The sequence below is a fragment of the Lycium ferocissimum genome, chromosome 2, assembly GCF_029784015.1.
Source record: "Lycium ferocissimum isolate CSIRO_LF1 chromosome 2, AGI_CSIRO_Lferr_CH_V1, whole genome shotgun sequence".
Taxonomy (NCBI): Eukaryota; Viridiplantae; Streptophyta; class Magnoliopsida; order Solanales; family Solanaceae; genus Lycium; species Lycium ferocissimum.
In genome coordinates this window covers 64,777,172-64,793,244 of record NC_081343.1, presented here as the reverse complement: position 1 = coordinate 64,793,244, position 16,073 = coordinate 64,777,172, and the positions used below count along the sequence as shown (strand labels likewise).

Genomic DNA, 16,073 nt, shown 5'->3' with positions numbered 1-16,073 from the left:
ACCCAATAGCTATTCGTTTCCGCAACTCTTTGCAAAAAGTTGATGCAATTTGCTTTGCTTAATTCTAGTCTGTAATTTTTTTCGTCATCTCTTTCTCTATTATTTATTTTTGTTTTGCTTCTTTGTGACTTTATTTTTTGGAAGTTACTTTTGAGAGAATTTAATGGAAGGAAATTATGGATATCCCTATTGTTTCTTTCCCCTGTCCCTTCGATTAATGGAGAATTGGAGGAAATAGATTATTTTACTCCCTTTTCATTTGGGTTATGTCGATTTAAATTCAGTAATCCCTACAAAATTAGGTTGTAAAATAGCAAGTCATCTCAAATTCAAGTTATCAATTCACGTTATAATCGATTTTCTTGTCTAGATCTAAAATTTGAACAAGGATTCAAATACCCAAAAATGGTGGCTTTAAGTTCTTTTTTTTATTTATTCAGATGGTGTTTATCTACTGTAAATAAAGTTTGTCGTGTTAAATGTACGGGCGGATTGAAATGATGGATCTTAAAAGGAGTAAAGGAGGTGTATATCTATACAGAATAGATACATTATCTATACACTAACGATGTTCAACTGCAATTTAAGTTGATTTCGTGTGTTTATACATAGTATATATGTATATAGAGAGAGACTGAGAGAGCATATGCAATGTTTAAATATAGTTATACATAACATATACATTATCTATACACGAATGACATGGTGAGCTACATCGGTTGCAAACTAGTTGCGTGGACCGCAATGGCGGAGCCACAGCCCAGCAAGGGTGTTCAACCGAACACCCTTCGCCGAAAAAATTATACCGTGTAGACATGTCAATTATTACGTATTACAGACATATATTACATATTAAACACCCTTAATTATATAGATTATATGAATTTGAATACCCTTAACAAAATTCCTAGCTCTACCACTGGTGGACCGTATATATGAGTTATTTCTCCTTAATTTTTCTTCAAAATCGAACTTCTGCCTAGCGGGGCATAAGTTCTTTAAAGGCGTTGGCATAACTTGTGGATATTATGATGCGTAACTTATGCCCTCTAGGCATGAGTTCAGTTTTGAAGGACAAAAATTAGAGACCATCCCATTCGCAGGGTAAAAATTAAAGACCAGCACAAACAATTTTGAAGGACAAAATTAAAGACCATCCCATTCGTAGGGTGAAAATTACAGACTAGCACAAAACAGGGACAAAAGTGCAAATGACCCCTTTTTGCTATTATACATTTTCATATTTTTGTTGCATTATTGACATGTATCTGGCACATATGTGGAACATTAAAGATATGAACTCAGAGATTAATTAAAAAAAGAAAATCGTGAGGGTAAAGTTTCAAAAAAGTTAAATAGAGGAAAATGCTAAAAAAAGGAAGTCGAATATGTGAAATAAGATAGTACAAGGTATAAATGAAAGATAGATATTAAATTTTTTGTAGAAAAAAAAGTCTAACAACATTACCAATAGAGTCAGATCTCTCTATAACAATATCCTCCTATAAAGAACACATTTCTACAATAGCCAAGTTTTTCTTCAATATGATCTTTATTATGTTTTAACCGAACCGTACCGATACCGAAAAAAAACCGAGCTGATGGGACGGTTTCGAAAAGTTCAATTTTGGTTATACAAAATGAAATAACCGAAAAATTGGTATGGTATAAATTTTATAAAATAACCATACGAACCGTACCATTGACACCCCTAATAACAACAACATTCATATATATAACAGTACGCTCTTTGTAAAATTACCCTTCTATAACAACTATCATTTTTTTTGGCAATTTAATGATTAGTCATCTTTACACAAATAAAATCTCTAACATTACCAATAATAGGTCTAGAGATTTTGATCAAATATTTTGATACTTTAATACACTATTTATGACAAAGAATATTATTAGAATATATATTTTCATCATTTAAATAATTTACTTCGTTATACATAAGTGCGATTAAGCTTAGAATTAGACAATGAAAAATTAGATTTTATGTATTTTTTTGGTCTATAAAAATGAAATATTATTTAAGTTTCAATATTAATATAGGCCTATAACTGTCATTTTTATAGCAGCAAATAAATTTCATACCCAACAATATTAATTTAAAGAGGTTTGACTGGAGTAGTTGAAACCAAATAAAAGTTTTGCAATATGATTCAAAAAGTTTCAAAGAACATAGAAAAAACATACACGAGATACTTACATGTATGTTTGATAGAATTTCTTGATTTTTGAACTTAGCAGTTTTATAAAAGGAACCGAGAGACAAATACTTTTGTTAAAAAGACAAAAATGCTCTGCAGTTTCAAATAGTTTTTTTTTTTTTTTTTTTTTTTTAATGCATTAGTATTTTTTTGTGAATTTTTTGTTTGACATATTGATTATTGTTGATTATTAATTAAGTAATTTAATTATGATTCCATAATTAGTTACTGGAAAACAATTTGAACTTTATATAATTATACAATGTTAAAAACACATTACCTATTTTTATCACAAAAAATCTGCCTAGTAACCTTAGGATCGGATCTGTTATTGTCTCCTAACAATACTTTAGAGTGGAATTATGGTGGCGGGTTTTTTTTTTTGGGGGAGGAGAAGGGAGTTGTTGGGGGGGGGGGGGGGGGGGGAGGGATGGGGATGAGGATGTAATTTAGCTTGGAACGAATAATGAACTATGTAATAAGGTTTAAGTCTCGGCGGTTACTCTAGATGATTTCTTTTTATTTGTCCAAGACTTGATTGATATAGTTATCTGGTACTTGTGCTGGTGAAAGATAGTGGGTACCCCGTGAAATGCGAGCTGGCCAAACACCACGGTTAACAAAAAAAAATTACTCCTAGTATTTAATATTTCGAACTTGTGATAGCATCTTGCTAAATTTTCAATGGAGAAGTGAAACATCCCATGAGAAGAAAGCAGCTGACGAAGCATTTGTGTACATTACTGATCTAAAAGGAAAAAGGAATGATCTAGCACGCACCATACAAAAAGTAAAGAGGGGCAATAATAAAAAAAAAGAGATAAAAGAGATGCTCACACTTCAATTGAGTGATACTTAACTAGTGTAGTAACTTTGTGCGTGCTACGAACTTGTGAGAGCATCTTGTTAAATTTTCAATGGAGAAATGAAACATCCCACGAGAAGAAAGCTGCTGACTAAGCATCTTGTTATATCACTTGTTTATATTGATCTAAAAGGAAAAAGGAGTGCTTTAGCACTCACCATACAAAAAGTAAAAGAGGGACAACAAGAAAAGAAATAAAAGAGATGCCCACACTTCAATTGAGTGGTACTTAACTAGTGGAGTAGTAACTTTGTGCTAAGACATTTCAACCTTTAATGTTCTTAATTACACTTCAAAGGCGCTACTTGAGATATTTAAGAATCATGGATACCGACTGAAAAGATCGAGGAGCAAAAAGAACTCCCCACGTAGCTGCCAGCAAATTAGAATATTAAAGAAACAGGCATGAATTCGTCCGTGAAGCTTAGTGAGAAAAGCATATTTGGATGGACCATTGCAACTTTCTTTCCTTTTTCTTCAGATATAACCTTAGTGGAATTAATATTCTTCTTCAACCGCAGAGAAACAAGTGCATACGATAGTTAGCAATTTCACAATGATCTCACTCCCCGTGATTTTTGGTTCCAGAATGTGTATATTTGCGTATTAAATACCAAAATGACCAATTATGTGTATTTACAAGGATAGTCAATATCACTAGTTGTAGAGGTCATAATATTTCGTTGTTCATATGACAAGTGTTATTGCCTATTTTAGTTAGTAAATTTTATGCGAGGACAATATCTTTCAAAATTGAGCGATTCATGTCGCTTTGAAACTTTTTCCGTAAGTGTATTGTCCGTCCATTATTATTATCTCCATAATATGCGTATGGGACACTAGCTTCTCACGCTTCTTAAACAAATGCTCAAGTAACCAGCAAAGTAACACGAGTTTAAACCAATTAAGTCGAAATAATTGACAATATTTTTTTTAAAAAGCAACCAAAAAAAAAAAAAACTCCTCCCCCTCTCCCGTCTCCCCTGATTTTTTAAACGTGAGGAGAATAATTTTGCACGGCCTATAGGTGATGGCTGATGCTGTGGCATAGTGTTGACATGATAGTGACTTATGGTTTGAGAAAGCAGCAGGGACCAGCACAAGCTATGAATTAGGATCACCATATATATTACTCCTTTGTTTCAATTTATGTGAATCTATTTCCTTTTTAGTCTGTACCAAAATGAATGACTTCTTTTCTAATTTGGAAACAAATTCACTTTATGAAATGATTTACAACCACACAAATATTCAAGCCATATTTTGAATCACAAGTTTTAAAAGTTTTCACTCTTTCTTAAATGTCATGTCCAGTCAAATGAGTTCATATAAATTAAAACAGAGGGAATACGTTTTAAAGGGTCTCCAGTTAAACTAATGGATTCTGAAATTCTAGGAGTGATGCTGCAGTGCTTTTCATGCCTTGCACTTGCGTGCACTAGACTTAACAATTGTTTCTTCAATTCTTTCCAAAAGATTCTGTTGGTGAGCACTTGAATTTGTTCCATAGTCTCTCAGAGAATCTTTAATTAATCTCTAATAAATCCAATTAATTTTTTTATCTGCAATAAAGCAGGGAACTGTAAGGTTAAAAAAAGACAAAAGAAAAGTTAGATTGGAATTTTGTCGTGTAACGGAAGCGGGGAAGCTTGAGCAGCCACGACAGTGACACACGCTTGCCTTATTGGGGCACACGCTCGCACTTGGCGACGCTTGACTCGGCTTCCCAGAAGTTTCCTTTCTTATCCTGCCTTCTCAAAACCTTCCCATTTCTACCCTCTTTATCAATGCCACGTTTTTTTTTTTGGCAGATGATGTCAAGATTGGATTTTTGGAATGAAACTGGGACATATTATTGGAGGATGATGTCGGCTAGAAAACAAGATTCCTTTCAAAAAAAGTATGCTCTTTGGATAGTGTGCAGTGCAGTCCCGCACTCTCCACGAACATAAATGGGATATTAATTTGGATAAATATTACGTAACTCTTTCAACACAAATGTATGATTGAGGTCAAAGGTATTCAGTTTTTTCAAACTGCTAACGTTGTTTAATTACCTTGTTCTTATCTCTCTTTGATAATTGTGATTTTTAGACATATATATCATGTACACTTCGACAATACATGGGTAATAACCCTCATTAAGCTTAAAAATTATCTTCTTTTTTTTTAATCAAAATATGAACTTTGATTTCCAATAATTGTCTCCCGCTTTACTAACTGTTAGGCTGCAATTCTTAAATCATCTATAATCAAATTTCAATAATTGTCATTCGTTATAATAGCATTTCATTATAACCATTTGATTTTCTCTGAAACCGATCTTTCATGTTATATTTTACTCATCTATAACATCATTCTACCTATAACGATAGTGTCATTCATTATAGCGGTGCATTTTTTGTAAAATTACTTCTCTATAACAGTTGTACTCAAATATTGTGTAAGGAATATATTATGTATAAAAATAAAGATTAAGATATTTATAGTAATCATCATTAATGTCATGAAGAGTCTCAACTTATTGCTACTTGTCATGAAGAGCCTAACCTTACTGCTACTTCCGGTGAGATAGAAGAGTCAATTGTTGAACTCTTAGACCATCTTTAAGGAAAAGCTATTGAATTATCTTTTGCTGAAAGTTTGGACAAAAATCTTCGACATTTCAAGTGTTATATTATCACTAAGAGATTAGAATTTACGAAACAATCTACAATTGTAAAATTCTTACGTCAAACTTATTATATTTAAATTTACAATAAATTTTTAAATGCATATGTTCCTTAGATTTTAATTCTTTATCAATACAAAACAAATTATGAATTTAGTAGTAATTTATTAGTCTTCTCAATTTTCAATAATGAAATGTGAAAATCAATTGAGATTTTAAAACAAACAAGTATTTTGTTTTCGTTTATCTATATTATTTTAAAAGTATAAATATAAATGTTGATTGACCAAAATATCTTTTAAATATTGAACGACTTTTATACTCTTAGAAATTTAATTATCCTATGAACATTACGTCCAAAATTGTAAAAGTTCTTTATAATAAATAAAAGATCATTAAATACAACTTTAATTTTATTATCCACTCCTATTTTTTCTCCGTTGAAATTATAATCAGTCATTAACCATAGCTCTAATTGACTTTTGATACATTCTCTCTCTTGAAAATAAATAGCTCGTCTAATACGTACTCTAGATGTTTTATCTTCGTGAAATGACAATCTGGGATCGATACAACTTTGTTAAATTTCTATCTCCTGCATTCTCTTCCTTGTCATAGACGGTGGCTGCACATGTTATAAAATTCAATATGTTTTATCTGTTATGACTTACGATGATGTCAAGGTAAATTATACGTGTTAATATTATTGTGACTAATTTTGTCAGACTTACTTTTGGTGTCCACTGAAATTATGACTTATGATGACTTAATTTTTTACTATTGCTTGGATATCTGTTATTCATTGAAATTATGAAAATTACTGCTCTAAACTTTATTTAAGTTACGTGGTTCTTAGCTTTTTTACTATTGCCTATGTACGTGTTTTTTGTTGGAATTCATTGATCAAGTGAGATTTTACAATACACCAATGGACTATGTCTAATCCATCTAACTCTAGGTCTATTCTAACTCCCGAACCTGAAAAATACTATCTCATCATACTAATCCATCTAACTCTTGTCTACTCCTTACGGTTCAAAAAGTGTTCACGTAGCCCTTATTTTCTGGTTTAAAAAGAGTGTTCACTTATCAAATCAAGAGAAAATTAACCTTATTTTTTTTAGATTTGCGCTTATTAAGTGTTGAGTAACCAATCTCAATACCTATTTAATTAGGGGTAGTTTAGTCAAATTACCTATTTTTGCCTAAAAGTTAGTATTTTTTTAAGGGATGTGCAAATGACTAAGTGGACGCTCTTTTTGATCCGGAGGGAGCATTATCTGAATAAAATTAGCCATAGAATTTCAAATGTTAAATAATTAAACTAAAAAAATCATGTCTACTACTTTTCTATTTTTTTTTTAAATTCATGGATGTACCTTCTCCAATTTGTTGATAATCATTTTATTAAGTGTAAAATAGAAAATTTAAACTTAAATGTTTTTGTAACTCATGAAATAAATGTATATAATTTTAAATAATATTATTTAACATTTTTACTATGATTGTAATTGTATAAGAATAACGTGCTACTACACGTTAATAGAGACTAGTATTTTAAAAGCATGAATATAAATGTTGGTTGAACAAAATATCCTTCAAATATTGAACCACTTTTATACCCTTTTATTCTAATTCTATCATATTTTTATTGTCTATTTTGGTGAATAAGAAACTTGTCCCACTTGAAGATAGTGTTTTGAAAAAACACTACTTCTGAAATTTGAAACCCAATCTAATTACTATTAAAAAATCTTTGATATCATCATGTTTAAATAAGAAAATATCCTCCGTACTTTTGACATTAGCCTAATAGCATCGCTCCTTTTCCAAATTCAAGTGCTGAATTAGGATGTCAATTATTTAAAAATATGATATACGAGATATCATTCCATTTTGACAAACAACACCATAAGGTATACCAACATAAATAATTAATTTACAAAGGAAAAAACAGAAGAAAAAAAAAAAGCAAGAAAAAATAAGGTGTTGATCAATTTTATAAGTATGAATGGTAGACAAATTATAGGCTAACATAGCATACTCAACGATCAAACGTTTACTAACATAACATTGTTAACATATTCAATGATCAGACATTTCTTCTCCTTTTATTAAATCAAAACAGGTAGCAAAAATTAAAAGATACAGTAAATATTAATGAAGCTAGAGAACGCATTTAACCAGCTACCAAAAATTATTAAGGTTTTGTTCGCCAGAAAGATGACGTTGGGCAAGAGTTATAGAATAAATATTTTAGGTACAAAGAAATAAAAGAAAATTTATTATCTTTAGGTATAATCTTTATAATAGTTGAAAGGGAATAATGTGCGGGACACGTTTATAGAAACTAATAACATAAAAATTGCAGAAAAATAACATTTTGCATGTTTTTGTTTATAACAACTAAATGAGATCTAAACATGAATAGCCAATCGTTAATAATAGCAACATATTTATAGCGGTTAGAAAGTTTTTTCGGACAAATCTTGATTATAGAGAGGTTTATTATCTTTTGATATCAGTTTAATTTTTATATGCTAAGCATGCTAATATAACTAAATTCATCCTGGTATCGTAGATGTGTCATGAAACAGTAACACCATAATTAATCTTTATAAGATTGGCTTGTATAAATGTCCACATCATAAGTGTCGTCAACACACCCGGTCCCGGTGAATTCGTTTCAATCTTACATCACATTTCCAGCGGCTCGCTCCGAAAGAGATGAATCGGATTTCATCATTATTTTTTATAGTAATAAAATGAAAGCTACTTATGTTGTCTCATTACAAAATTAGGAATAGGAATTTGGAGAATGTAACTGTAATTTGGACAGTGTTTCTACTTACTACTCATCTCTGGAAGATACCCTTTCGTAAATAAATTCTTCAATGTTGTCGAAGCGCAGTCCTCAATCAACGGAGATTCATCACAAATATAAAGAACAGAGACTAATCTAGGTGTCCGCTTCTTGTGCTATAAGTTCAATAATAAGCAAGGAAAAAAACAAAAAATAATTACAAGCACAATCTTAGAGAAAACGTCAAAACTATTTGTCATGATGATAAAATAGATTGAGTAAGAATAGCTTGTTAGATTTTATGGAATTTTTCTGATTATATGATGTTTGTTAAATATTTATCGGAAATAAAAAAAATTCATTTTAATAAATGTAAAGGACTAAAACTGCTCATAAATATAAGGAACTATCCTTTTCATTTCCTTGGAAAGAAAATAGGTGCAATAGAAAAGAAATTCGTCTTATCGTGTGAAAAGAAAAACCAGAAAAGATCCAAAGCCACCAGCCAACCACTATAAAGAGCATCACTTCCCCACTAACCGAACCCACCTGTTACTTTTAACCGCTAAATCTTCTTTTATAAAAATATATATTGTGTGTAAAAATGCCTCCACACGATGAAGAACAGCAACAATTGTTGGCTAACAGATTACTCGAGGAAGAAGAAACAGCCTATGAATATTCCGACAAAGTCCATATTATCGGATTCAACGAACCTGACGATGAAGATTTCACAAAAACACCTCCTTTTTCCTGGAAAAAACTATGGGCTTTTACTGGGCCTGGTTTCTTGATGAGTATTGCCTTTTTGGATCCAGGAAATCTTGAAGGAGATCTTCAGGCTGGTGCTATTGCTGGGTATTCACTGTTATGGTTACTATTTTGGGCTACGGCTATTGGGTTGCTTGTTCAGCTTTTGGCGGCTCGTTTGGGTGTGGCTACGTCTAGACATTTGGCTGAGCTTTGTAGAGATGAATATCCTAAATGGGCTAGGTTGCTTTTGTGGATCATGACTGAATTGGCTCTTATTGGGGCTGATATCCAAGAGGTTATTGGTAGTGCTATTGCTATCAAGATTTTGAGTCGTGGGTTCTTGCCTCTTTGGTCTGGTGTTGTCATTACTGCTCTTGATTGGTATCTTCTTTTTTCTTCTCTCTTGTTATCCTTTTTGAATTCGACCTCTGGTTTTTTATCGATTAGATATTTTGAAAGCTTTGATGTTTAACTTCTTAAGTGTCTTAATAATAACATATTGTAATTCATTTCAGCTTTTGATTAACGAAAGGGCTCTGTTTGTTGCCTCTTTTCATTCTGTAGTTTATCACGGTTACTTGTTTATACTTAAATATAATTAATGGAGAAGTAGAAGACGGAGGAGAAGATACGGTTTTAATTTTTCCAGGTCAAATAATTAAATAGTGATACATAAGAGAATAGTTTTCTCATTTTTTTTTTTTTATAATGGTCAGTGGGATGGATAAAGAGGATTCATATGGCTGACACAATTAGTTTGGATTGAAGTATAGTTGAATGATTGACTCTTTTTTTTAATTTTAAATAGTCGTCTACACCCAGGGTTGCATTCTATATTATCCAGACTTGGGAATCCTGTGTCATTCCTTTTCTTTATCTTTAATTAAAAAACTGTTAGCATTTTTTCTTTGAATGAAGAAGCATAATAACAGTTTATCTAACTGTTTAATAACCTTACTACAAAGGTAGGGGTAAGGTCTGCACATCTTGCCCTCCTCACACCCCACTTGTGGTATTACACCGGATATGTTGTTGTTGTTTAATTCCCTATTGAGCTCATGACCCACCTTTCCAATCCTTTTTCTTATGCAGCTTTGTATTCTTATTTCTTGAAAACTATGGAGTGAGGAAGCTGGAAGCACTCTTTGGCATCCTTATTGCAGTTATGGCGGTCTCATTTGCGTGGATGTTTGGAGAAACGAAACCTAATGGGGTTGAACTTCTTGTTGGTGAGAAAATGCAGCACAAAAAAATAAATTAAGATCTTCCACTTATTAAGTTTCCAAATCATAAACCATTTTTTTATCCATGGCCTTAAAGTCTTCTGACTAATTGTAGGTATGGTGGTTCCAAGACTAAGCTCCAAGACAATAAAGCAGGCAGTTGGAATTGTAGGGTGTGTTGTCATGCCTCACAATGTGTATCTTCATTCTGCTCTAGTGCAGTCCAGAGACATTGACCACCATAAGACTGGCAGAGTTCGAGAAGCACTTAAATACTACTCCATAGAGTCGACAGTTGCCTTGGCAGTTTCATTCATTATCAATCTGTTTGTTACAACAGTGTTTGCAAAGTCATTTTATGGTAGTGAAATAGCCAATAGCATTGGCCTAGAAAATGCTGGTCAATATCTTCAGGAAAAGTATGGTGGGGGAGTGTTCCCCATCCTTTCTATCTGGGCTATTGGATTACTGGCTGCTGGACAAAGTAGCACTATAACTGGCACTTATGCTGGGCAATTTATAATGGGAGGTTTTCTGCACATGAGGTTGAAAAAATGGCAGAGAGCGTTAATAACAAGAAGTTGTGCTATCCTCCCAACTCTGATCGTTGCTCTTGCTTTTGACACCTCTGAGAAATCATTAGATGTTCTCAACGAGTGGCTTAATGTTCTTCAGTCTGTCCAAATCCCTTTTGCCCTGATCCCCCTTCTTTGTCTTGTATCCAGAGAAGAAATCATGGGTGTTTTCAAGATTGGCTCTACTCTGAAGGTATGTTGTTATCTTCAAACGTTCTGCTCAAGTGAACTGATATTCTCACAAATCATAATTCCTATCCTTTTCCTCTTGAATTTGGAATCTATCCAAAAATATTAGAGATATCTTTCATAAACAGTCATCATTTCCACAACAGGTCTGGGGATCAGAATTTGTTAATCTTTAAATTATCAAGTTTCCTGATCCTTAAATTATTTCGTCACACCAAATACTATAATTTTTTGATTAAAAGATAAGGAATACTATAATTATGTTTCAGTTTTGAATGAGTGCTTCTAATTTAGATGTGGTCAACGGATTGAAGTTAGAGGTGCCTTTTGTTCCACTCTTAGATTTGTTTTTGAAATGATGCATTTCTACCACTAAAGTTGCGAGATAATCCAAATGTTTTCCAGTTAATGAAATCCAAATACACTTGGACATTGACAGAATCTACTGGTATATTTTGTCGAAAATTTTGTGTTGTTTATAGATTTTAGGACTTGGAGAACCTTCTTCCTACTGGTATTTGTCTAATTGTATGCCGTCTTTTTGCTAACCTTTATAGAGTATCAGCAAGTGCAGTACAATGTGGGAATTGTCTGATTGACATCATTTTAGTTTTTAGATTCTTACTTGTCCGAGAAGATCAAAACTCCTACATTTACTTTTGTCTCGATCACTTGATTCGATTGAACGAATAAATTTCAAGGAACTGCTATAGGCGTAGTTATGAAGATTGAGATCATAGCCTATTAATTTTATCAGCTTTCAGAATAAGTGATAAAATCTTAATCTAACGTGCTTCATTAGACATAATCCCTCCAAGCTTATCATTGTCTCTTAGAATTGTACTTTTGTTAGGGGACTGTAGTTTCACTGTGATCCAATTTTGCATGCTTGATGGTTCTTATACTGCTTACATCTTATGTTTCTTTTGTTCTTTTTAGGTGACATCATGGCTTGTGGCTGCGCTGGTTATGCTGATTAATGGCTATCTTTTAATGGACTCCTTATCTTCTGCAGTCAGTGGGGTGTTGTTTACATCTGTTGTTTTTGCATTTACGGGTGCATACGTTGCTTTTATTGTATACCTCATTTTGCGGGAAATTACCTTCCCCAATTGTTTTGTAAAAAACAAGAGTATCACGAGCATAGATAATTGATAATGTTATTGGCAGAAAGCTGAGATCATGCTGTACCCTTTGAGTCTCTGCTTCAATATTAGCTTCGTAATAGCTAGTGCTTGCTCTGTTAACATGTCGAATTTGCCAAGCTGAAAGTGTGACTGCAGCTCAACAAGGTTTTTGTATATCATTGATCAATGGTTACTTATTACCTTCTAACAAGGAAAACGAAAAGCATGTACACTAGCCTTTTGGATTGGACTATGTTATGTGTGTTTGGAGTTGCTGTGATTGGAGTTGCTGTGATTACATCACTTGTCTTTGGGTATCTTAGTGTTACGGGCCTATTTGAGACAGTGATTTTAGTTAGTAGCATAACGCTGGTAGGAAAATTAGTTAGAGCTTGTAATAATTCCTTCTCTTAAAAAATAAGCCCACACTTGTATTGACCGGCAGTTTTGGATTTTTGTGGAATAAACAATCCCACTTTTGTTCTCCTTAATCTGCCCGTCTCAATCTTGAGCTTGGGAATTCTGTTCAGGAGGAATTCTTTCCTTTTTCTCCTTGGGATTTCGTTATTTTCTTGCATTCAGTTCCTTCAATTGGGCCAAGAATTGTAGTTATATGTGAGTCAATTGTGGTGGTATCTACAAGAAATATTTGTCAGCGGAGCGATTCCAAAATATATTACGGGTTCTGTAGTATTTGAATTCGAACTGATAAATCTTTGTCAAAGGAGCAATTCCAAAATATATTACGTAGTATATTTTGGAATTGAACTCTACATAATGAAGGGGAAACGTATTGTTAAATTCAAGAATCATGATAGAGTTGTATTTGATCCTCTTTCCTCAACCGAATGTAAAAGATTTTTGTTTGAAGCTTCTTATTTTTCGTCATCGCACGATAAAGTTGATACGTACAAGATACGTTGCTGGTTAAATAATTAAAGTTTTATTTCTTATGCATCAAGTAATCAATAAGTTACTTTAGTGTATTTTTTGATTAATTCAATTACAATGACACAGCTACTTTTAATGCTTTTGAGTTTTGACTCTTTCACAAGTTTTAAGAGTTATCACTACTCTCCGTTCACTTTTTTACTTATCCGATATTTAAAAATAGATTTTCTCTTTTATTTATCACTTTTAGTATATAATTTTTTTTTTCTGTTTACCTATAGTTTAATTACTCACTTCAAATTATTTTTGAAATTCAATGAGAATATGCACCAATTAATATGGCTACATTGGTAAATTATGTACTCATTTATTATTTCTTAAATAACGTGAAAAATCCAAAATGAACAAATAAAAGTGAACGGAGAGAGTAGTTAACCAAACTCGAATGACTTAGATGATTGCTGCTGTGGTTAACTACTATTTCAAAGTTGAAATTTGGAAACCGTAACGTGATAAGACTGGATAATAGTTAATTGATAAATAATCATGTCCAAGTGCATTAATGGAGGCAGTAATCAAATGGAGACATCAGAAATCGACAAATAAACAAATGAAATTTATATAATGGAAGAAAGTGGGGGAGATGAAGAAAATAGTCCAAAAGGAGTATAGTAGTGAAGACTAGTACAAATCTCTACCCTTACACTCCACGAAAGAATATAAAAAGGAGCCAATGTGGCCAAATCTAAGCGGATCTAAATGAGGACCCCATGACCATAAAGCGCCAGAAATAACCAAAAGATAAATTATACATGTGAATATCAAAATGATAAAATACTGGACAAAATATGTTTAAAAAAATGAAATGACAGCCTCTCTAGAACAAGAGCCAGCTCATCACAGCACATCCAGCTACCAAACTTCCGAGCATCTTCAATTTCTCTGCTCCACTCTGCATTAGATCCACAATATGTTAAAATCTTTATTTTCAGTTCTTTAGAAAATAAAAAATCAGATCGACAATATATTTTTGAATGATAATATTAAAGTTTTATATAAAATCGGTATCCATTTTAGTAATGTAAATGACCAGTACAAGCCGTGCATGTGCATTGATTGACCCGACCCTACCATTGAGTTGCCTCGTGCTTAGTGACCTTTAATGTTTCTTTATCGAATCTATTACTGTTTGGTCTGAAGTGAACACTACAATTAAAGAAGATCAGAAGAACCTTTGGCTGCACCGTGGAAGTCAGCTATTATAAACCTCAACAGATCTATGCATTATTTATGACTTTCCACCGACACCATATGCTATTGTGCACTGGGTTGCCTAATACAGAAATACTTAACAGGCACTTGAAAATTGAAATCAAGTCAATGTGCAAATCTGTGAAGGGTACCATGCTGAAAAAACTAAAGTTGCATCTTCATATGTCATCATCATGTACAACTGACATAGGCGACCTTGAAAAAGACCATATTTTGCAGCTGTAAAACGTTAATGTCTTCTGATAATCTAATTGACTTACATCACTTGCCACCGACAATGCAAACATACGTTACGGCACCATATTCATACAATTAGCATGCAGCAGTAAATTGTCAATTTTCTCCAATGCACCTATATGCTTATCTATAACAACTAATTAATATAAAGATGGAACTTTATTACCCGTTAAATTATTTAATCAAAGCCGGATTCATAAATTTCAGTTTATGAATTCTAAATTCTACAAATAGCTTACAAGGTTTTAAATAATTGATAGGAGTATATACATATTACGTAAATTTCTTAACATAAATATAGAATGTACCCGAGCTATTGAATTTTGGCAAACAAAACTTTAGCTCCGCCTCGGTATACAATTAGCGTAAATCCTATTTATCCCGCATTACGAAAATGCAGATAAGCTAATACTCCTACTAGATTATGAATTCGTTGCATATATTACTAGATCTGGATGCGCACTAAAGATCCATCATGTATTAGACAGCAAAAAGAAGATTAAAACTCTAAGAAAAAAGAGAGAATTTTATGAGATTATGTACCTCATCGTTAAGAGATGGGCTGGGAGAGTCAGAGCCAAGTCCATTAGGTCCAGGAGCTTCAGTAGGAGGTGCAGGTGGGCTCATCATATCAGGAGAAGGTGCTGGTGAAGATGCATTGTGTTTCTTTCCCTTCTTCTTTCCCTTGCTCTTGCTAGGAGCTGGTGCTGGTACTGTCTCGGCAGCAACAGGTGCTGCAACTGGAACTGCAGCCGGTGGAGCAGAAGCAACAGCTGGTGGTGTTGCTGCCACTGGAGCTGGTGCTGGTGGAGATTGCACTGGTGAAGCCACTGGTGGAGAACTAGCGGGTGCTTTAGCAGGTGGGGAACTTGTTGGTGTTTTAGCTGGTGGTGCTGATACTGGTGCTTTAACAACAGGTGTAGTGGGAGCAGCAGCTGGTGCGGTTACTGGAGCAACTGAAACAGCTGTTGGTGGGGCCGAGGCTGGTGCTGTAGCAGGAGCAGGAGTTTTGGGCTTAGTGGGGGCAGCAGCTGGTGAAGTACTAGCCTTAGCACCTACGGGTGCTTTGGCTGGTGCTGCTGCAGGTGTCTGACCCGTGACACCGGCCACTACAATGCACAAAATTGACATTAAACATAAATATTTCCTATCCATGGCTTCTATTCTTTGTAATAAAATCAAGAGAAAATAGAGAGTAAAAAAGAGAGTAATGAGAAGAGGAAAGCTTGTAATTGTGGCTTAACGAGAGTG

General features: G+C 33.4%; 2 protein-coding genes across 2 annotated transcripts; one reads left to right on the top strand and one right to left on the bottom strand.

Moving 5' to 3' along the window:
- Positions 1 to 9,027: 9,027 nt before the first annotated feature.
- LOC132046802 (metal transporter Nramp3.1) lies at positions 9,028 to 12,704 on the top strand. The gene is made up of 4 exons (XM_059437557.1): positions 9,028 to 9,689; positions 10,401 to 10,537; positions 10,647 to 11,299; positions 12,235 to 12,704. The coding sequence occupies exons 1-4, from the start codon at positions 9,160 to 9,162 to the stop codon at positions 12,448 to 12,450; spliced, it is 1,536 nt and encodes a 511-aa protein (XP_059293540.1). The 5' UTR covers positions 9,028 to 9,159; the 3' UTR covers positions 12,451 to 12,704.
- Positions 12,705 to 13,908: 1,204 nt separating this feature from the next.
- On the bottom strand, positions 13,909 to 16,073 carry LOC132046801 (lysine-rich arabinogalactan protein 18). Its single transcript, XM_059437556.1, has 2 exons — positions 15,366 to 16,073; positions 13,909 to 14,265 (listed from the first exon to the last, which is right to left on the bottom strand). The coding sequence occupies exons 1-2, from the start codon at positions 15,975 to 15,977 to the stop codon at positions 14,191 to 14,193; spliced, it is 687 nt and encodes a 228-aa protein (XP_059293539.1). The 5' UTR covers positions 15,978 to 16,073; the 3' UTR covers positions 13,909 to 14,190.

Bases quoted from the DNA above. Each gene is read 5' to 3' on its own strand.
- LOC132046802 (XM_059437557.1), top strand. From the start codon at position 9,160: ATGCCTCCACACGATGAAGAACAGCAACAATTGTTGGCTAACAGATTA. The intron at 9,690-10,400 runs GTATCTTCTTTT...TTTCTTATGCAG, and splicing joins GTCATTACTGCTCTTGATTG to CTTTGTATTCTTATTTCTTG. The intron at 11,300-12,234 runs GTATGTTGTTAT...TGTTCTTTTTAG, and splicing joins AGATTGGCTCTACTCTGAAG to GTGACATCATGGCTTGTGGC.
- LOC132046801 (XM_059437556.1), bottom strand. From the start codon at position 15,977: ATGGATAGGAAATATTTATGTTTAATGTCAATTTTGTGCATTGTAGTG. The intron at 14,266-15,365 runs GTACATAATCTC...GATCTAATGCAG, and splicing joins GCCCATCTCTTAACGATGAG to AGTGGAGCAGAGAAATTGAA.